Source organism: Monodelphis domestica, chromosome 2, assembly GCF_027887165.1.
Source record: "Monodelphis domestica isolate mMonDom1 chromosome 2, mMonDom1.pri, whole genome shotgun sequence".
Lineage (NCBI taxonomy): Eukaryota > Metazoa > Chordata > Mammalia > Didelphimorphia > Didelphidae > Monodelphis > Monodelphis domestica.
The window spans coordinates 504,172,010-504,194,777 of record NC_077228.1 but is presented as its reverse complement, the minus strand read 5'-3'; the positions used below and the strand labels follow the sequence as shown (position 1 = coordinate 504,194,777).

Sequence of the window (22,768 nt, the reverse complement as noted above, 5' to 3'; positions counted from 1 at the left end):
TGGAATTCTCTGCCTCTACATCACCTTCTGGCTTCCCTGACTTCTTTCAAGTCCCTGCTAATATTACACCTTCTACAGGAGCCTTTCTCAATCCTCCTTAATGCTAATGTTTTTCCTTTGTTGTTTATCTTCCATTTTTCCCTGCCTACATTTTATTTGTCCATGATTGTTGGCATGTTGTCTCTCTTATTAGACTGTGAGCTCAGTGAAGGCAGATTGTCTTTTGCCTTTCTTTATATTTAGCATAGTAAATGCTTATTGACTCAACATGGACATTTTATTTTATTTTATTTTTTGTTTTGTTTGTTTCATGTTTGTTAAATTTAAATAGATGAAAACGAACAAAACAGAGGATCTGACGTGTATGATGAGCCAACCAAGGAGAATGGGGAGCAGCAGAAGGGTAGGAGGAGAACCAAGGGAGAGAGCATTGCTAAGAAAACCCAGAGTGGGGAGAGTATGGTGGAGGAGAATGGCATCAATAATGAGAGATACTGCAGAGAGCTTGAGTGAGGAGTTTAGAAGTTAGGTTATAGGGAGCAGATATAGAGCCAGGCTGGGTTAAAAACTGCCTTCAGAAGGCCCAACCATTCTGGAAGGCAATTTGGAAATATGTCCAAAGGACTTTAAATGAATACAGACCTTTGCATCCAGCAATACCACACAGATCTGTATCCCAAAGAGATAAAAAAAATGGGGATGAGTCCCTGTTTATACAAAACTATTTATAGCTGAGCTTTTTGTGGGGGCAAAAAATTGGAAATTGAGGGAGTGTCCCTCAATTGGGGAATGGCTGATTTGATGAATTGCACTATTGTGCAATAAAGAATGATGAACTGCTTGATTTCTATAAAAACTGGGAAGACCTTCTTGAACCAATGCAGAGTGAAATAAGCAGAACCAGAAGAACATTATACAAAGTAAACTGAAACATTGTGGGACGATCAAATGTAATAGACTTTGCTACTAACAGCAATCCAAAGATCCAGGACAATCCTGAGGGACTTATGAAAAGGAATGTTATCCATATCTAGAGAAAGAACTACTGGAGTAGAAATGCAGAAGAAAACATATTGTTTGTTACTTGTTGATATGGGATATGTGATTTGGGTTTTTTTTTTTTTTAATCCTTAACTTCCCCTGTGTATTGGCTCCAAGGCAGAAGAGTGGTAAAGGATAGGCAATGGGGATTAAGTGACTTGCCCAGGGTCACATAGCTAGGAAGTATCTGAGGCCAGATTTGAACCATAGGACCTCTTCTAGGCCAGACTCTCAGTCCATTGAGCCACTCAACTGCCCCCCAGTTGATGCCCCCTGGGGTTTTGGTTCTATTACAAAAATGAATAATATGGAAACAGATTTTGAGTAAAAACATATGTATAACTCAGTGGAATTGCTTGTCAGCTCTAGGAGGGGGAAGGGAGGAGAGGAGGGAGACAATACAAATCCTGTAACTCTGGAAAATTTATATGTAAATTTGTTACTGGAATAAAAGAAAAAAATTTAACTGCCTTCAGGTACTTCCTAGCTGTTTGGCCCTGGGCAAGTAACAACTCTCATTGCCTAGCCCTACTACCTACTAAAACACTATTGATTCTAAAACAGAAGGTAAGGATTAAAAAAAAGAAAGAAGTAGGGAAGGAGAGATTCTAAATTAAGGAGAGATCCTTTGTTACAGAGGTAGAGGACTATGGAACACTACACATGACACATTAGAGGTGGGGTATGGAATATACCATATTCTATCAGGGTCAACACAATTGATTTTTTTCTACCTTTTAAAATGGTTGTCACTACAGTTAAGTAACTGCCTTTAGGAGGGGGATATCCTATATTCAGAAATGAATGTGACATCAAAACAAAACAAGTTAATAAAATTAAGGAGAGGATAATTGAAAAGATAAGTCACAAAGGAAAGAGGACTCCAAGTGAAGAGGTTGGTGCTTTCAAGAAGGGCCACTTCATCCTTTGAGCCCAGTATGATGAAGAGGTCATTCAAAGTGTGGAGTTGGGGATAAGAAAAAGTCTTAGAGATATAAAATTCCAAGAGATTGGATTTTTAAAAATGGAATCTGAAAGATTTAATTTTTTTCATAGAATTAGGAAGCAAAGTTTTTTTGCTGTCAAATCAGTCAACTTGCTCATCTGTGATGTAAAGGGATTGGAGATGATCTCTAAGGTGTTCCTCTGCCCTAAATCCCATGATCCTCCAGACTAGGCTAAACAGTGAAGGTCATACTGCTAGTAAATGGCAGTCCAGATTTCAGATTTGTGTGCACGATGCAACAATAATAATACTTCTAGAATTTCAAAGCACTTTATAGAATTGCCTCATTTGTCCTTCACAACTCCGAGAAGTCAATAATACAGCATTTCAAAGTTTACAAAGTGTTCTACAACTGTAATTTCAGTTTGTCCACAAAACAACTCTGGTCGAAATGATTTTCATTTTATGGGAGAGAAACCCGAGGCTCAGAGAGGTTAAACAATTTGCTTAGCTAGTCTGAGGCCAAATTTGAACTCAGGTCTTCCCAGCTCCAAGCCCAGCCCAGCCCTCTATTACTATTGAGGCAGTGTGATCCAAGGGAAAGAGCACAACCTTTGAAGTCAAAGGACTTGAGCTCAAATTTTCTTTGTGCCTTTGGGGGAATAACGACTTTGTTGGACATGTTTCCTGTGGCTCCAAAGGGCCTCTGAAGTCCGTTACAACTCTGGGTCTATGCTCCTATTATCCCCACTTTATTGAAGAGGAAACTGAGGAGCAGAAAGTGAAGAGACTGGGAGATCATCCTGCTAGAAAGGTTTGGAGGCAAAATTTGAGTCCGGCGGTCTCTCACTCCAAGTTCAACGTTTTACCCACACTACGCCCCCTAATCTCTAAAGTCCAAATCTACAAGCACATAAACAGGTCTGTCCCCTCCATGGTCTCACCACTGCTCCCCCTCCCCCACTGCGGGACACTCGGGCACAAACTCGAGCTGATTTGTAAACCATTAAAAAAAGAAAACAAATCTCGAGCTCTCGTCTGGGCGGGGACTGCGTGGAGTTGGGCGGACCAGGGCGTCGGCCTTCTCATTCTTCCCTCTTGGCGGTGCGAGGCGCTCCCGGCGCAGAGCGAACCAGACGCCGCCACCATGGCCAGAGCATGGGCTCCCTGGGAACCCCGAGAGCATCTCGGGGGTCGCACTGGCTGAGCAAGGACCCTCGGGTGGGCGATGGGGGACCGGGAGCACAACAAGAGGCGCCTGCTGGAGCTGCTGCGGGCGGCTGGCACTGGCAACGGGCTGTGCGCGGACTGCGGGGCACCAGGTAAGGGACCGCGAGCCCTCGGAGTTCAGGAGCCTCCCCCAGAGCGCCCTCAGCCTTCTCCTCTGCGTCTGCCCTCGTTCTCTGTGCCCTCTCCTACAGGCTGCCTGGCCCAGGTCCTTGTCACCCTCCTCACTCAGGTGGGATTTCCTAGTCCTGTCCTTTCCATCTCCTTGAGAACTGGTCCTTCCAGTCATTTTCCTCCCCGTAGATTACTGTTCTAAAGAGGCCGGCTAGCAATCAGTAAGACTCCTGCAAAGAGGAAGTGGGCACCTGTTGGGCGACAGGAGTTTGGGGAGGATTTTGAAGTTGAGAAAGTAGGCTACTCCCTTAAAGCTCCCCAAGAGTTGATGCTGGAATGGAAACGAGTCAGCAGCTCTGATTCCCAGACTCCAGCGCAAGGCCAGGTTTCCTCCACTTGTCCATTAGACTGTGAAGCACTCTTCCCTTCCGATGCACCTACGACAACTCATTCCTGCTCCCCAAAGTGCCCGCTGCGCGCCAGCCTAACCCGGTCCAGGTTTCTAGCTTTCTTCTCTCCCCCTGCAGATCCTGACTGGGCTTCTTACAAGCTGGGGATATTCATCTGCCTGAATTGCTCCGGGGTCCACCGGAACTTTCCTGAGATCAGTAGAGTGAAATCCGTTCGACTGGACTTCTGGGATGACAGTATCGTGGAGGTAGAAGGGGGAACGGGACTATAGAATCATAGCTGGAAAAATGTCTGAGGTGACGGGGCTCCAAATTCTCCCCTTCTACAGAGGGGGAAACTGAGGCTCAAAGAGAAGAGGTGATTTGCCCAAGGTGCTTCCTTTCTAATGGAGAAAACAACAGTCTGGCAACCAAAAGCATGTTCACATGTTCCCATCTTTCAGATGTAGCTAATGTTCCTTTATCTGTGCTCAGGAAGGGCTAAATTAGGGACTGTAGCTGGGGTTTCATTAGTATAGAAAACTCCACAGAGCTGACACTTTCTCCAGAATTTATAGTTCTAGAGACTGCCCAGGGCACTGAAAACTGAAGTCAGCAAACAACCCCAGGAATCAGCATTTATTAAGCACTTCTGTGCCGGACAGTGCCAGGTGCTAGAAAAGGCAAAAATAGTCGCTGTCCTCCAGGAACTTACATTCTAATGGGAGAGAGACAGTAAGTAGCCTAGCAGTCAGAAGCCACCAGATACAGAGTAGTTGGAAGGTAACCTTAGAGGGGAAGACTCAAACACCTGGCAGGGGACCAGGAAAGGCCTCCAGGGAACCCTGGCGGTGGAGCAGAGCCTGGAAGGATTCCAAGGATTCAAGGGGGAGGAGGTGAAAGGGGAGTGTTCTAGGTAAGTGGACAGCCAAGTATAGAGGCAATGAGGTGGAACATGGGAAGGAATATACACTCAAAGAACATGTAGCTGCCCCATCTGTCTGGATCCTAGAGAGTGTGGTGGAGGGTAGTAAAATATAAGCAAGACAGCTAGTGTGTGTCTGGGAGGGACTTAGATTGAGGTCTTCATGGTTAACTGGCCAGCCCTCTCCCATGATATGAGGTTTCCTCTCTCACAGAAGGGAGTAGTGGTCACAGAATTCCCAAATAGCAGATGATCCCCCCAAATCTCTTTGAGAAAATTGAGCCCAGTCCTTTCCCCCAAATTTATATCCTTATAGCTCAGTTCAGGTTGATTTTAAAATGAGAATGCAAGATGAATTTTAGTATAGTAGATAGATGGCCTGGAGTTAGGAAGACCTGGGTTCAAATCCATTTCTGATACAAATTGGCATTGAGACTCTAAGCAAATTAACTTAACTTCTTAGTCCTCCAGGTAAAGTCTCAAAGTTTATCTATCTATCTATCTATCTATCTATCTATCTATCTATCTATCTATCTATCTATCTATATCTAGAAAGAGATATATAGAGATATATTTAACTCTAACCTTCTGTATTAGAAATGATACAAGTATCAGTTCCAAGGCAGAAGAATGGTAAGGACTAGGCAATTGGGGTTAAGTGACTTGCCCAGGGTCACATAGCTAGGAAATGTCTGAGGCCAGATTTGAACACAGGATCTCTTAACTCCAGAACTAGCATGCTATCCACTGAACCACCCAGCTGCCCCCTCTGAGACTATATGTTACAAAGCAGCTATCAGGATACATCAGTAAAGGGAGTTTCCACATCTGGGAGTTTCCTCCAACAAAGAAGTCACACATTCTGTTGGGGAGACAGACACACACTGGGTGTACGTACACACACACACACACACACACACACACACATACACACACACACACACACACACATACTCACTCAAGCAAACAATAAGCTTGCATTTCCAGACCTATACCATGCTGATGGGCAGGAATGCTCAGAAATGTGCTGGATACTAAGCATCTAGCTGAGGGTTAAAATACACCCCCTCCCAGGTAATCCACAGAGTGAATATGGATGACAGAGTTGGCCCCAGCAATCTTAAAGAAAATATCCACAGAGACAAGGCAGAGAATGCTTGGGGATTGGGAATCAGAAGACTTCGGTTCTCTTCCCAGCTTTGTTTCCTCTGAACTTGGTGACTATGGATAATCTTTCTAAATCAGTTTCCTCATCTTTGTAAAAAGGAGGATGATAAAATGCTTGTAGGTGATTCAGGTTGTAAGAATCAAGAAGGGGCAGCTTAGGTGACTCAGTGGATTGAGAGCCAGGCCTAGAGACAGGAGACCCTTGGTTCAAATCTAGACTTAGATACGTCCTAGCTGTATGACCTTGCGTAAGTCACTTAACCTCTATGGCTTAGCCCTTAACATTCTTCTGCCTAGGAACCAACACACAGTATTGATTCTAAGGCAGAAGGTAAGGGTTAAAAAAAGAGAAAAGAGTCAAGGGAGAGAACATACACAAAGTCTTTGTAATGCTTTATGTAAATGTCAACAACTATTAGGGTAGGACTGACATTGTGCTCCTCCTTGGGCACTCATCCAGTCTGTTTTGTGACAGTCCAGTAGTGGCCACTGTTGGCAGCACCCTTTATGATTTGCCTCATGGTGCTACAAAATGCCAAAGCATACTGATCAAAACGGAAAAATCAGCTAACCCAATTGCCCAGCTGGCAAAAGCCCCCCTGGGGTCCTCAAGCATCTGCCCGATTCAATGAAATGGATCCTTCTGCCCTCCTGGAAGGCGTCCCTGGCAGAGCCTGTTCTACCACTCTCCTGGCCAGCGGTATGCCAGGCTGGTCTATCTGTCTGCCCTGGTGGTTCCCCAGCTGCCTGAGGTTCCTGGTAGAATTGCTAGCAATGACTCTAGGACCAGGGGCAACAGCCTGTTCCCATGACCATGGAGCACCTCCCTTGAAAGATTGGAAAGGATAAATTTATTTGTACTTGCTGTGGTTTCATTTCACATTTTAGGCTCTAAGATTCTGGGAAATGGGATGTGCGATGGGGTGGGCAGAGAGGAGGGAAGGGACAAAACCCAGACACTGGTGCTTTGGAGGCCAGTCTCCAAGTTGACTTTTGTTTTTCAGTTTATGACTCGAAACGGAAACCTCTGCTCCAAGGCTAAATACGAAGCCAAAGTCCCTGCTTTCTACTACATCCCTCAGTCTGAGGACTGCATGTAAGTGGGGGCCTCTTTTAGGATCTGAGCTGGTCCCCCTCTCATCACCATCAATCTGTGTCAAGGAACTTTTTTTTATACCCTTACCTTCTGTCTTAGAATCAATACTGTGTATTGGCTCCAAGGCAGAAGAGTGGTAAGGGCTATGCCATGGGGGTTATGGGACTTGCCCAGGGTCACACAGCTAGAAAGTGTCTGAGGCCAGATTTGAACCCAGGACATCCCATCTCTGGGCCTGGCTCTCAATCCACTGAGCCACCCAGCTGCCCCCTATGTCAAGGAACTTCTAATCACATCCCTTCCAAACATCATAAGACTCTAGATTTAGAGCTGGGTGGGATCTTGGAAGGCCATAGTGTCCAACTCCCTTGTATTATAGACAAGAAGTCCTGAGGCTGAGAAAGCTTAAATTGTCCATCTTCAAACAACTAATGTCTGAAACAGAATTGGAACCCAGGTCTTCCTGACTTTACGCCCACTGGCCTATATTCACTACATCATTCTGATCTCCATTGCTCTATCAGCTCTCCCCTTGTTACTTCAAATGTCTTTGCTCATGGAGAGAGCCCATACCTGGTTGACTGCTAATCTAACCAGAATTTTGATCACAGAATCACGGAATTTGAAGGCTGGAAAGAACCTGAGCAGCCCATACAAGAAAGAAATCCCTGTGGTAGCCCACCTGACAAGTGGCCATCTTGCTTCTGCTTGAAGACCTTTCAGGGAGGATGAGCCCATCGATTCTCAAGGCAGCCCATTTGTCCCCCTGGGGGATAGTTCTAACTGAAGGATGTTTTTCATGACATCAAGGCCAGAATCTTCCAGGTGGCTAAAAAGTCACTGGCATTGCCATCAGGGGACTTGAGTTCTAGTCCTAATTCTTGCTACTAGTTAGTATGACCATGGGCAAGTCACCTTCCTTCTGTGGGAACTCCAATGTTCTACCCTGGCATATGGGCTCCATAGCTTCTAAAGACCCTTCTGAGCTCTTATAATTCCTGGTTTCAGAAGCAACTGGGTTAATTGAAGTCAAGCATGAGTTTTGGAAAGGATGACTGGGTTCTGACTTATCTCTCTCTCTTTAAAAACAATTTAGTTCCGCCATTACATATATGTTCAATCACATTTACTCCTTTTTTAAGAATTTCTTTTGGAATATCTCTTGAATCTTTTGGTTTAGGAATGATTTCTTTCTTTTTAGTAAATATCATCTCTTTATGGTAAGAGAAATTCACATATGAGTTGATTGGTCTAGGAATCCCATAAATAGGCTTGGGCATTTGGGAAACCTTATTAATCTGGACAGGCTTAATGACAAGATAATCCACACCTTTGGGGGCAGCTGGATGGCTCAGTGGATTGAGAGCCAGACCTAGAGACAGTTCAAATCTGACCTCAGACACTTCCTAGCTGGGTGACCCTGGGTAAGTCACTTAACCACAATTGCCTAGCCCATACTACTCTTCTGTCTTGGAACCAATATACAGTATAGATTCTAAAATGGAAGGGAAGGTTAAAAAAAAAGATAATCCATGCCCAAACCCTTTCTTTCTTTATTTCTTTTTGCATTTTTGAGCATATGCAGCAAGAACTCAGCACTCCTTTTGGGCCAATGACGTTGTGGGCAGCCCCTCTGCTTACCCTGGGCATATTTGTTGACTCCACTATTGTATTGATGGAAAGAAGTATGCTGTTTATTTTTGTAATGTCACCATCTTTCAGATACTTGGCTGTTTTTCCTTAATGACTTGGATAGCTTCATAGGTGTTCTTAAAATGGACTTGAGATTTGACCCCTTGACTTGCATGATTTTGTGGGGTTCTCTGGTCAGGTGAGCATCTCATCCATTAAAATGATTACCTAGGCTCAGATACTTCCCAGCTGTGTGAGACCCTGGACAAGTCACCTAACCCCCATTGCCTAGCCCTTACCAATCTTTTGCCTTGGAACCAATACACAGTATTGATTCCAAGACAAAATGTAAGGGTTTTTTTTAAAACTGATTACTTAGGAAAGCTCAAGGGAAGGAATGAGTTGCCTTCACAGGAGATGGCACTGAGTGTATCCTAGAATTCAGCCTGGTCCCTAGGGAGACACCTGGTCCCTAAATTTCCCAGTTTCCTAACTTTGGAACTGAATAGACAAATCAGAAACTCTCTGCGGGCAGGAACTCTTTGGGTTTCATCTTTGTATTTCCAAGAACCTAAGATGATACTTTGTACCTGGTAGGCGGTCAATCTAAGATGCTTGTTAAACTGAAGTCAGTAGGAGTGAATGGGGCATAGGAAGAGGATTTAGAATATTCTAGGAGGTCCAGAGGCCAAGTCTCTGCATTCCAACTCTAAATGGCAATGGCCTGGTGTCCAAAGCTGCTGGAATGGTATCTGGCAGATTCCCTGTGAGTGAAGGTGATGATAGCCAGCTATGGATACATAGCTAACATTTAGCTAGCATTTCCTTTCGCTAAGCAGTTATATTTATGGAGGATTCTCTAAGATGGCAAAGGGGCCCTTTCCTTGTAAAGGAGTGAGAAAGAGTAGCCCAAGAGCCTGGGCAAGTTGCCTTAGGCTGTTATTTTAGGGGCAATAGAGCTGGGGAGAAGAGGTGGGATCTACCTGGCTGCCTTTGGTTAGGTTCTGAACCACTCTCTAATCCTTACTCCCTAGCCTCAAAAATCAAGTCAACAAGCATTTATTAAGTGCCTACTGTATACCAGACACTGAACTAATCTCTAGAGAAATGAAAAAAGGGCAAAATCAACCCAGTCTAACGTGAGAGGCAACATGCAAATAACTCTGTACAAATAAAAATATATGTATACATACATATTTATTACATGGATTTACATATATCACACATATTTCGTGTATAGGTATATATGTTTCATATATAATCAAAAGGAGTTAGAAAGTTGAGGGCAAAGGATAGCTAGGTGACTCAGTGGATAGAGTGCCCAGTTTGGAGTTGGGAGGATGTGAATTCAAGTCTGGTCTCAGACACTTACTAGCTGGGTGACGCCGGACAAGTCACTTAACCTTGTTTGTCTAGAGTTGTAACTAAGATAGAAAGTAAGGAAGGGAAAGGGAATAAAAGAAATTTGACCACATTTTTAACTGCTTCCTGTTGATCAGGGAAAAGTCTGAAAGAAATCCATAAAACATTTTAAAAGCCACTAAGCCCAAGCCCAGGGCTCAGGGCTGGTCTCCTTTCAGTCTTTACCTAAGAAGTCCTTGTCAGTCCATGGCCACACTTGGCACAGTCCTTCCCACCACTATAGACACCCAGATCTTGGGATGACTTCTTAGTTCTAGAATCAGGAGGGAGAGAGAGAGAGAGAGAGAGAGAGAGAGAGAGAGAGAGAGAGAGAGAGAGAGAGAGAGAGAGAGAGAGAGAGAGAGAGAGAGAGAGAGAGAGAGAGAGAGAGAGAGAGAACTTCTCTAGAAGTTCCAGCTGTTATTTATCATTGAGAAGAGGCTACTTGACTCCTTTTATAAGCTTCAGAGTGAGCATGGGCTCTACAAGTTTTAATTGGAAAAATTCAAGTGCCTTTCTAGGGGGTTAAACAGCTTAGGGGAGTCAGAGTTGCTGTTTCACCAAGCAGGGGAGGTTTGGAGGAGGCAGTCGAGTACCAGCCTAGGATGAGGCTGTGCCTCTGATTTCTATCTCGCTTTAGGAAATTTCAGCAAGAGCTTAGCTTTCTCATGGAAAAGTATGTTGCAAACCCAGCTAACTCCAGCCTTTTTTTCTTAAGGGTCTTAAAGGAGCAATGGATCCGAGCCAAATATGAGAGACAGGAGTTTGTGGCCAGCAGCCTCACCTGGACCTTCTCTGGTAAGGCACATTCTACCACCAGAGTTTGGGTTGGAGTGGGCACAAGAAAATGTGGCTTCAGTGCCACAGGCAGAATCTTCACAGAGGAATGCTGGTTATGTTTTCGATACAGATAATAGATTCAGGACAGGAGACATCCTTTAAAGTGACATAGTCCAACCCCTTCAATTTCTACAGACCAGAGATGGGAACTGGCCTGCCCACAGTCATATAAATGGCGGAATTGAACTCCAACATCACTCTTTTAACTCTGATTCAAGGGCTTATTCTACTACACTCTGTCAAAATCTGATGGGGCTGTGGGCTCATTAGCAAGGGAGGTCTTATGACTGTCAGTGATTCTTCACAGGTTCACTTCACAGGGGTACCAGATTTATATTGTCAGGCAAGAAACACTCATTAGGCATCAAGTGCCTCAGTTTTACGGATAAAGAAACTGAGACCCAAAATGAGTAAGAGATTTACCCAGGGTCATACAGACAGGTTGTTCCAGAGGTGGGATTTGAATCCAGGTCTTCTTGCCTCTGAGGCTGGTTCTCCATCCTCTGTGATGGAGGAGGAATTTCACTGGTGCTGATTTCCATTCTTCTCATCTTTCTCAGTGGATATTAAGTAGAAACAGTTCTGGGACAAGTTGTTCTCCTGCTATGTTTTTATGTTTAACATTCAATGGGCTGTTGCATAAATGGCTAAGATAATTACTGTTTGTTACTGAACAATTGTTGGGATGTAAGTGCATCTTCTGTAAGTTCCCTAAATTTTACCTTCTACAGGAAGTCTTTCCTAATCCCTCTTAATTCTAGTGCCTTCTTTCTGTTCATTGTCTCCAGTTTATCCCATGAGTTGCTTGTTTGGCCATAGTTCTTTGCACGTTCTCTCTTCCTTTAGACTGTAAGCATTTTGAGGGTCAGTCCTTTGCCTATCTTTGTATACCCGATACTTAGCACAATGCCTGGAACATAGTAGGTGCTTTTTTCCATCTTTCCATTTTTCCATCTTTCCATCCATCCAGAAAGTAAGGATTCCAATAGGGGGCAAAAGGGCAAATAGATGGCTCAGTGGATAGAGAGTGGGACCTGCAGTTGGGAGGACCTGAATTCAAATCTGAACTCAGACACTTCCTAGCTGCCTGGGCAAGTCACTTAACCCATTTGCCTAGCCCTTGACTTTCTGTCTTAGAGTTGTTACTAAGATGAATAAAAAAAATACTTGTTGATTGACTGACCGATTTTGATTGTGTCTTAATTAGTGTAATTAGCTTTCGGTTATCTGGCACCAGTGAGAAGGACCAGTAGCACAGGTACTGCAGAATGACCTTTTGTTTCAGAGAGGCTGGCCCAGAGGACCACATAGTGAACCCATCATAGGTTCAAGCCTTGTTTCTACTGCTTACTCTATGTGGGTTTGGGCACATCACTCTCTAAGCCTCAGTTTAGTCATCTATAAAATGGAGATAGTAACAAGTCACCTACCTCACAAAGTTGTCAGAATGATCATATCAAATGAATGCAGCCTTATTTAGGGTTCTGAAACTGTAAATGCTGTGCGTGTGTTTGAGCTATTGTCATCAGGAAGGCCTGGATTTAAGGCCTGTGACTGACTCAAAATGGCTGTGGGACCCTGGTCAAGTCATTTGACTTGTCCAAGGCAACCCTCTAAGATGATATATTGCAGAGAAGATGCTCTTCACTTGGGCATTTCCTTGACTATTAAAGTCCCTAGTCCAGCCCTTAGCCTTAGCCCTATTAAATCATTATGGTTAAGTCATAGAATGTGTTAATTAGTATTAAATAAATGTACACTTTGTACTAAAATCTTAGCATTTCCAACTTGGCATTTTTTATTCAAAGGCTCATCACTGCAGAGCTGAAAGGGACATCTGAGGCCATCTGGTTCAACCCCCAGATTTTACAGACAGTGAAACTAAGTCCCAGAGCAATGAAAATCACCCAGAGGATCGTAGCTCCAGAGCTAGAAGGGACCAGCCATCTGAGGACTCAGACACTATCTAGTCCAACCTCTTCTTTAAAAAACCCAAACAAACCCTTTTGTTTACTTAGTTTTCCAACTTCCTCTTTTAAAAGCTGTCCCAGCTAATTCACAAAGTAAATAAACCCATATATGGATAATAAAATTGCATCTGCTTTTGGCAGATCCTTGGGGAAAGGGACTGGGAATAGCTTTTCTTAGTCTAGAAGCTTTTGGAAATTCTGATGTACAGGATGTCCCAAAAGTCTTAGGGTGGTTGTAAGCTCTAATAGCTTGGGACACCTGGCTTCTCACTGTCTTCATCGAGGCTAGTGCAGATTAGAATGCATCCTTGCCTTCTCCTCCTTTTTGGTGTTTTGTGTGTGCATTTCCATATTCTCCTGGAGAGGATCTCCCCAATATTCTGAAGGCCTCTTAATGCCTCTCTTCTCATAGATACCTCTATAACCTGTTGGGCTATCCATCTCTCCATCTTTGCTTTAGCCACCTGACTGGCTTAACTCTTTTCCCCCATTAGAAATATCCTTGATGTTGGCTTTTATGCCCATTTTTGGACATGTTAGTGACATTAGTGTGGTGTGGCCATCTTGGACCCCAATGTATCTTCCATTGGCATTTCCCACCCTTTTGCTTCTTTTGATAATAATGATGATGGCAACTGACATTTAAGTGGTGCTTTGTGGTGGACAAAGCTCCCTCTACCTATCATCTCTTCTGATTATAATCCCATGAGGAGGGCACTACAGTTATTATTATTATCATTTAAAACCCTTACCTTCTATGTTAGAGTCAATACTAAGTATCATTTTCAAGGCAGAAAAGCAAAAAGGGCTAGGGAATTAAGGTTAAGTGACTTTACTTAAAGTCACACAGCTTTGGAAGTGTCTGAGATCAGATTTGAACCTAGGACCTCTTATCTCCCGACCTGGCTTTCTAACTACCCCTCCTATTTTCCTTATTTTATACATAAAGTACCTGAGGTTCAAAGAGTTGAATGACTTGGCTTTCCATGGTTACTCACCTGTTAAGTATCAGAGGCTAGATTTGGGTCACTTAATCAATAAATTAACAAATATTTATTAAATGCCAGGCTCTGTTTTAGGCAAAGAACATATATCCTAATGCAGGTTTCCCTTGACTCCAATGCTTCTTCCACCATGTTTTTTCTGGAGAACATTTGCCAGCTTCTAGACGTGTTGAATTAAAGTAATCAAAGCAATCCAGAATTTCTCTGGTGAGGGGATTTGGCACCAGGCACTGATGGATCTGTTTCTTATCCTTGGCTGATTAAAGGCAACCGTGAAGGGCTCCTTTGGAAGCGTGGAAGGGACAATGGGCAGTACCTGAGAAGGAAGTTTGTCCTTTTGACAAGAGAAGGCCTTCTGAAATACTACACTAAAGAAGAAGTAAGTGTCCTTTTTTGTCATTTAAATTAATTTATTTACTACATTAAAACTCCCAGTTATCTACTTCTCTCTCTCCCTCCCATTAGAGAAATTATCACTTGACAAAGATCTATGCTTATATAAGCTATGTCTGGCTTATTTCTATTCATCACTTCTTTCTCTGGAAGTGGACGTATACAAGTCATCCTTCAAACAATATTTTGGTTATTGTATTCAATGTTCTCTTGGTTCTGCTCTTTGAAATCTCTGTAATTTCATGTAGAACTTTCTGGGTTTTTAGAAAATGAACTTGCTTATTATTGCTTAGAATGAAGTGTTCTATCACATCAATATGCCACAACTCATTTAGCCATTCTTCCATTGATGGGCGTCCTTTCAATTTCCAGCTCTTTGCCAAAGCCAAAAAAAAAATGCTGCTGTAAAGATTTTAGGACATGTACATTCTTTTCATTTTTCCCTGAAAATAAACTTAACAGTATTACTGCTGGGTCAAAAGGCATGAGTTAAGTGTTCTTGTTGGTCCTAATGGGTTAAACTAGGATTCTGAACCTGAGGGCCATGAACTTGTTTTTTAAAAAATATTTCTATAACTATGTTTTGATATAATTGGTTTCCTTTGTAATCCTAGAGATTACACTTTGTGATTTTAAAAATATTATGACGTGTAAAACCCAGTGGAATTGCTCATCAGCTATGGGAAGGGGTAGGGGAAGGGGAGGGAAAGAACATGAATCTTGTAAGCATGGAAAAATCTTCTAAATTAATTAAATAAAAATTTCAGAAAAATATTATGATGAAAAGAAGTGCATAGACAAATAGAAATGTGGATGTGAAGCTAGGAGAAAAAAAAAAGAAGTGCATAGACGTTACTGGACTGCCAATGGGATCTGTGACACACTTTCAAAAGTTAAGAATCCCTGGGTTAAATCAGTAGGGTTAGAAGGCCATTAACTCACTAGTGGTCTCAAGTATAGTCAATTGTATCCTTTTACCATGGGTATTCCTGGACAACAGCGATGAATGAAAAGCAGTTATTAAGCTCTTTCTAAGCTCGTACTCATGCTAAGAGCTGGAATAGACAATTGGAGCTAATTGTGCCTTCTAAGAGCTCACGTTTTAATTGAGGGAGATAATATATAAAGGAGAGCTCATGCTCATAGTCAGTTTATGACAGATGAAAAGGCCAGGAAGTACTTTAGTAAGTTAGGGCAGATGGAAGGCCCAAAGGACCTTAGTGAGGAGTGGGGGACTTAGCATCCAGATGACAACGTAAATGGAAAGTCTTTAAATGGAGGGATTTAGGCTGGGTCAGTGGTGACGAACCTTTTAGAGACCAAGTGCCCAAACCACCCTCACACTGCATATGAACCTCCTGCCTTACCCCAGACAGGGGAGGGAGGAAGGGCTCCTATTGGGCTGCTGGGCAGAGGAGCAGGTGATGTGAGAAACATCCTCATGCTTGGTGGAAAGGGAAACAGCCCCCCTCTGGCAAATGTGCCACAGGTTCACCACTACAAGTACTGTACTAAGTACTGGGGATACAAAGGCAAAATCAGTCCCTGGCCTCAAGTAGTACACATTCTCATTGGAGTGACAACATGAATAAAAACAAGTGCATGAAAGATATTTAAAAAGTAGATAGAAGGTAACCTTGGAAGGCAAAGTTCTAGTAGCTGGGGTGACTGGATTGGATATGTGAGACAATGAGTACCTGTGGATTAGTTGAACTAATTGCTGAAAGACATTTGATGGCTAGGGCTGCCATGTTGCCTATCGTCATTTTTTCATTTATTCATTCAATAAACACTTATTAAGCACCTATTGTACCCAGAGCATTAGGGTGATGGAGAATAAGGATGATACAGGATTCCTGTTTCCAACAGCTTCCAATCTAGTAAAGGGAGTATTTCTGCACAGTGATTGTTTTTCTTTCAGGGAAAAGCACCTAAAGCTGTCATCAGCATAAAGGACTTGAATGCCACATTCCAGACTGAGAAGATAGGAAACCCCCATGGACTGCAGATCACCTACAAGAGAGATGGTCACACCAGGAACCTCTTTGTATATCATGAGAATGGGAAGGTAAATAGCTCAGAGCTCCCAGCCTCTCTTGTAGGATACCTGGATCTAGGGTTCCCAGTTATATAAATGCCAGCTGTCATTATCATTATTTTTATGTATAATAGGATAATAAGTACTAGTTGTAGGGCAGAAGCTACTTGTTTTAGATTTTAGGCTCCTTGCTTGTTGTCGTGGCCAGGCGTGGATTGGCAGCTATGTGCAAGCTTCCAGAGAAAGGCAAAAGTTTCTAGGTACCAAATGTTACCAAAAACAGAAGAGGAGGCCGTCTAGGAGTCCTAACATCTGCTCTATAAGAATCTGAATTTCGTAGGAACATAGGATGAGGGGCATTTCGACCAGCTTCCAAATGAGAAAGACCAGAGTTCAATATTTGCCTCTGGTCCATTCTAGTTCTATGACTGAGCAAGTCACTTAAAGTGACAAGATTAAATCCCAGAAAAAGTGTAGCATCTTCATCGGTAGAGGGAGTTTCCAAACTAGGAATTCCCTGGGCTGATGAAATCGTAGGTATGGATCTATCCAGTGGTATGTTCATAAATGTTTATAACAAATGGCTCTCTAGGCAAAAAAAATAAACACACACACAGAGGATACACTTAAGTTTACTCCTTATTATTAACATTTTCACTATCATTTTAAGTCCAGAAAACCAACAAAATAATAAATTAAAGCCTAATTTATGTGGTCTACCAATTTCCCAGGTATAAATGCCCATCTTGAAAATTCAACCATTGGCTCTGGTGCGCTGGTTTGAGGTTGTTCCAAAAGAACACCAAAAGAATCCATGTTAGATTTGAAAAGGCCCTTGAGAGGTCATCTAATGGAATCCTCTGATTTTATAGAGAATGAAACCGAGGTCCAGAGGAGTAAAATATTTTCTCCAATATCACACAGATAGTAGATAGGATCAAGACTGGGAACTAAGGTCTCCTGGCTTCAAATCCAAGGCTCTTTCCACTGTACTCCTCATTTCTCACTGTGTGATTGGAGCAATTCTGCCAATAGCCACCAACCCTAGCTTCATCCTAAATAGCATTCTAAATAAGATGGGTCTCCAATATCCCCTGGCACTTGATTATAGTACCTTTTGATTACAGAACCTTTGCAGCTTCAGAATATCTCTTTTCTTTTCTTTTTTTAAACCTTTACTTTTCTATCTTAGTAACAACTCTAAAACAGATGGGTAAAAGCTAGGCAAATGGGATTAAGTGACTTATCCAAGATCACACAGCTAGGAAGTATCTGAAGTCAGATTCAAACCTAGGTCCTCCCATCACTAGGCCTGGCACTCTATCCACTATGCCGCCTAGCTGCCCCAGAATACCTCATTTTCTATTGTCTGTGCAGCCCACTTCAAGGGGAAGTCACTCAGTCAATAAATATTAGCATTTCTTAGGTGCCAGGAATCTTGCTAAACCTGGGGAAATAAGGGGGAAAACATGATCCCTGCCCTCAATGAATTTACCTTCAAATTGTGTAGATAACATATGCAAATGACTATGGACATAATGTGTGTGTGTGTGTATTTGTTCTCTCTGACCTTCTATTCTCTCCATCTTTTAAGATGTCTCAGTAGAAATAGCTAGGTGGACAATTCCTAGCAGTGTGACTCTGGACAAGTCACTTAGCCCTGTTTGTCTAGCCCTTGACCTTCTGTATTAGAGTAGTTACTAAGACAGAAGGTAAGGACTTAAAAAAAATAAAGAAATGTGCTAGGATCAAAGTGCTCTAAGCAAATTTAAGGAAGGAGAAACACTTTCACCTGGGACTAAGGAAGATTTTGTGGAGGATATAGTTGAGCTCAAATCTGGGTTCTATATAGCCAGCTTCCCAGTGGATATCTCCCATTAGATATCCTTTAAGTATCTCAGTCTCAGTATGTCCAATGAAAAACTCATTCTCTTTCCCCACAAACTCTTCTCTTTCTATTATGTCTCTGTTTCTATTGAAAGCACTATTATCCTTCTAGTCACCTTAGGTTTGCAACTTTGAAATTATCCTTTATTCCTCACTCTCCCTTATGCAATGTAGCCAGTTACCAAGTCTTGTTGATTCTGCTTGTTGATGAATGTCATCTGTTATAGCTATCTTCTATCTTCTCATATAGCTACTCTTCTCATTCAGGTCTTCATTACCTCTCCTCTGTCTCATAATTGGTCTCCCTGCTTCAAGTCTTTTTAACTCCAATATATCCTCCACCCAACTACTTAAGTGATTTTCCAAAAGTGCATGTTTGTCCTTGTCACTTCTCTCCTTAATAAACTCCAGCGGGTTCCTATTGACTGTAAGATCAAATATTATTTCATTTTTATTTTAACCTTTCATAATTTCTATTTTTGTTTAAATTTTATGATGTGCATAAATATCAGTATAATTATTTATATACGTAACTTCATAACTATAACACATAATTTATAAATTATTGAGTATATACTCAATTTTTTTTACTGATAGGGATATATGATAAAATTATTTGGAGAATACAGATGTAGAGAACTTTTTCTTGAGGCTTAGTAGGGAAGCAGAGACAAGATCTAGAACAGTAACTTGAGGATATGACAAGATCTTTTTTTAGAATAAGAGAAGCCTAAAAATGTTGTTTTTTGGGGGAAGGGGAAGAGAGTTGACTGTTATATGGCTGAATAGATTAGCACATGACTTGATATTTTTTGCTTATCCAATCTCCACTGCCCAAATGTAGGAAACCCGGCTCCTCAAATTTATTCACTTCTTTGACCATATTTTTGTGTATTTCCCCAGGAGATAGTGGATTGGTTCAATGCCTTCAGAGCAGCCCGTCTACACTACCTGAAAACAGCCTTTCCTGAGCTCCCAGAGTCTGAGGTGAGCTACCTGAGGGCTCTAATTTCAATGGATTCTTCCACACCTCTCTCCTCTCTCCAGTACTGCAATGATTTTTTCTTGAATCTCAATCCTCTAGAATAGAAATATGTTTGCATCAGCCTTTCCTGCAAAGGGAAGAGAGAAGAAATTCCTATTCTCTGTATATCCTGAACACCCCAAGTTTGAGCCTTTGTCAGGCTGGATCTGGAGACCTGGGGTTGAAATGATCCCCTTTTGCTCTTAGACTTAGAGAAGTGATTGAATGCCAGAAGATCCAGAGATTTACTTGAGGTTAGCTTCAAAAGAAAGGGGCAGATAGATGGTATAGTAGATAGAGCACTGGGCTTGGAAACAGAAAGACTCCTCTTCCTGAATTCAAATCTGGCCTCAGGCACTTACTCGGGGTATGACCCTGGGCAAGTCACTTTACTCTGCTTCAGTTTCTTCATCTGTAAAATGATCTGGAATACAAAATGGAATATAAACTGTTCCAGTATCTTTGCCAAGAAAATCCCAAATGAGGTCATAAAGAGTTGGATATAATTAAAAATGACTGAACCACAAAAATCTCCAAAGGAAACCAAAGACCTGTCCCTAAAACATACTAACTGCATGGTCTTCAATGCATCATTTGACCACTATGGGCTTCAGTTTCCTCATCTCTAAAACTAAATTAAACTAGACAGCCTCCAAGATCCCTTCCAGCTTTAGGCATAGGATCCTGACTGTGACCCAACTCCTGAGAGGCTAGAGGTTACAGATCCTGCAATGACTTCCCAGGACCACAGCAACTTGTGTTCCAATTAACGCTAACAAAAAATCTCAAGAGCATCAACACAGCCCACTTGGGGTTGCACACGTCTGCAACCAAGATGACAGTGATGATAACAATAACTCATATTTCTTGAGAATTTGGGGATTTCAAACCACTTTCCTCATAGTAGCATTATGAGATAGGAAGTGTGAGTATTATCATCCCCATCTTGAAGTTGAGGGTCAAAAAGCCTCATGATAGAGCCCAGATTCAGACCTAGATCTCCTGACTCCTCAGCTCAGTGGTTCCTTCATTATATCAAGATGAGATTGGGTGGACTCGAGATTTCATTAATATAGGGGACTCCCCGGGGAGGAAGTTCCCTCTGCTAAAAGAAGTCAGCAACTTTTCATTGACTGAAAGTCTTAGAGGATTGCCTGGATTGTAGGTCCTAGAGTACTGGGGGTTAAATCATTTGCTCAGACATGTCAAAGGCAGGCTTTGAAGCCATATTGTCCTGGTATTGAAGCCAGCTTTTTCTCTATTATGCTTCACTGCAAGGATCTCCTAGAGGCAGCTTATACCAGAGAGAACTGATTGTTAAATTTTCCAGTGTGAGCATTGTCAACTTAGAAATTGACAAACACTACAATTTAAGGCTTGATTTCATATTTTGTTGATTGTCTAGACTTAAGAAAGTAATGGATAAAATGTCAATGATGCAGATTAAACTTAAAATTGCACTGTGTGTACATTTTTCCCCTTGCCCCAGAGCTGATTGTTAAATATTTAACAGCACAACCCGGCTTTGTTACCTTTAACACTAAAATGCTCCTCTTAAACAAATAAGTAATAATGAAACAATATAAAAATGCATTTGGATTAGCATTCTGAATGGTACAGAGACTTCCGGATGAAGAAATTCCCTCTGTCTATACAGTTTGGCACCTACGATGCAATTGCAAGTCTTAGAGTTACATCGGTGATTGAGCTGTGAGATGTTAAGTGACTTGTCTGATATATATGGATATATATCAGGCAAGATTGGAAATCAGGACTTCCTGAAACTGAAGCCAGCTCTTCATTGTGCTATGGACACTCTCACTGATGCTAAATGCAAACAAGAAGATGTGGGATTTTTGAGGAGCTGGAGGTTACTTAAGACTGAGAAATCAAAGAAGACTTCATGAAGGAGATCACAAAATACAAAGGTTTATGAGTTATCCCCAGTTCACAATGCAGTGTTTGTTTGGGAACTATAACAGAGATGTCCTGATGGGAAAGTACATAGAGAGAAACTGGGCAAAGGATATTGGAGATAGAGGGCTTTGTTTGGCTTTCATTCAGTAAGCAATGGGGAACCATGGATAGCACTTGTGTAGGACAGTGACATCATATAAAGTGTCCTTTAGGGAGATTAATATAATGACCATTTTCTTATCCCTCCCTGAACTCTTCCTGGTACAGCTTCCTTCCTTCCTTCTTCTTTCCTTCTTCCCTTCTTTCTTTCCTTCTTCCCTCCCTTCCTTCCTTCTTTCCCTACCTGCTTCCCTCCTTCCTTTCCTTCCTACCTCCCTCTTTCCTTCCCTCTTTCCCTCCCTTTCCCTCCCTCCCTTCCTTTCCTTCTGCCTTAGAATCAATATTAGGATCTTGACTCACGGTGGTTTGCCCAGTCAAGAACGTCAGGTTGTCTCCATCCGAACTGAAACAGGAACTGAATGGGGACAGATCTGACTCATGGCTTCTGGTGCCTGGGGTCTATCTGTCATTATTAGGAAGAAGTTGCCTGGAACAGAGCCTGAGATGTAGTCCGAAACAGGAAGAGAGACAGACTGAGGAGTTGGACAGAGTTGGGTGGTGGAGAGGGAGGGAGAAAGTGGAAGGGCTGGTCCTGAGTGCTGGCTTTAGGGTTTTTTAAGTGAGCCAAGCATTTTTTCAGAGTGGCTAAAATGGAAATATTTTCCTGCATCCTGCTATTTCTGGGATTATTGGCCTGGAGTGAGCTCCTCCTCAGTGCTGCTGAGACAGAACCTGGGATGAGGGCTTCTGCACTGTTGAAATCAAAAAGGAGTATGCTGTGGGTCTTGGGCCCGAGAGGCATTCCTCTTTTCTTGCTGGGTTTTCTGTGGGCTTCAGACTAGAGGAATCTCTTTGAAAGACTGTAGCAGAAAAAAAGTGGAGGATGGGAGCAGTTAGGTGGTTCAGTGGATAAAGCACCAGGCTTGGAGATGGGAAGTCCAAGGTTCAAAGGTATTTAATCCCCATTTGCCTAGCCTTTGGGCTTCTGTCTTAGAATTGTTACTAAGACAGAAAGCAAGGTATAAAGAGAAAAAAAATGAAAGAAGGAAGGAAGGAAATTTAAAAAATAGAAATGGAAGGAAGAAAGGAAGGAAATGAAAGGGAGTGAGGGAAGATGGGAAGGAGGGAGGAAAGAAGGAAGGAAGGAAGAAAAAGAAAGAAAGAAAGACTGTCCTTATTTGACCTAAAGTGGCTTTTAAGGGGGCAGCTGGGTAGCTCAGTGGATTGAGAACCAGGCCTAGAAATGGGAGGTCCTGGGTTCAAATCTGACCTCAGCCACTTCCTAGCTGTGTGACCCTGGGCAAGTCACTTGACCCCCCATTGCCTAGCCCTTACCACTCTTCTGCCTTGGAGCCAATATACAGTATTGACTCCACGATGGACTGTAAGGGTTTAAAAATAAATAAAGTGGCTTTTAAAATGTTGCTGACTCATCTGTAGGAAGTTAGTTGCTTGTCAGCATTTTTCTTCCCATCCTTCCTCTCAACCATCTTAATCCTTTGTCTCCCTTCTCCTTCCTACCCCAGCTCTCATCTCTTCCTCACCCTTGCAGGCTTTCCCTCTTCTTGGGATCTGTTATTCCAAATGATTATCTGAGCCTAGTTTAGAGTTATGAAGTATTAGAGCATTTATAATTTAGTCTGATTTTCTCATTTTTG

The 22,768-nt window shown here is 42.4% G+C and overlaps 1 protein-coding gene across 2 annotated transcripts in view; it reads left to right on the top strand.

Moving 5' to 3' along the window:
- Positions 1–3,056: 3,056 nt before the first annotated feature.
- ADAP2 (ArfGAP with dual PH domains 2) overlaps positions 3,057–22,768 on the top strand; it is a 33,269-nt gene continuing 13,557 nt past the window's right edge. The window contains exons 1-7 of one of the 2 annotated variants that reach the window (XM_007485567.2): positions 3,057–3,309; positions 3,856–3,986; positions 6,814–6,905; positions 10,657–10,736; positions 14,019–14,131; positions 16,067–16,213; positions 18,974–19,057. In XM_007485567.2, the coding sequence (XP_007485629.1) occupies positions 3,216–3,309; positions 3,856–3,986; positions 6,814–6,905; positions 10,657–10,736; positions 14,019–14,131; positions 16,067–16,213; positions 18,974–19,057 (741 nt within the window). In that variant the 5' untranslated portion in view covers positions 3,057–3,215. The remainder of the gene's footprint in view (positions 3,310–3,855; positions 3,987–6,813; positions 6,906–10,656; positions 10,737–14,018; positions 14,132–16,066; positions 16,214–18,973; positions 19,058–22,768) is intronic. The other variant, XM_007485565.2, reaches the window with a different exon arrangement.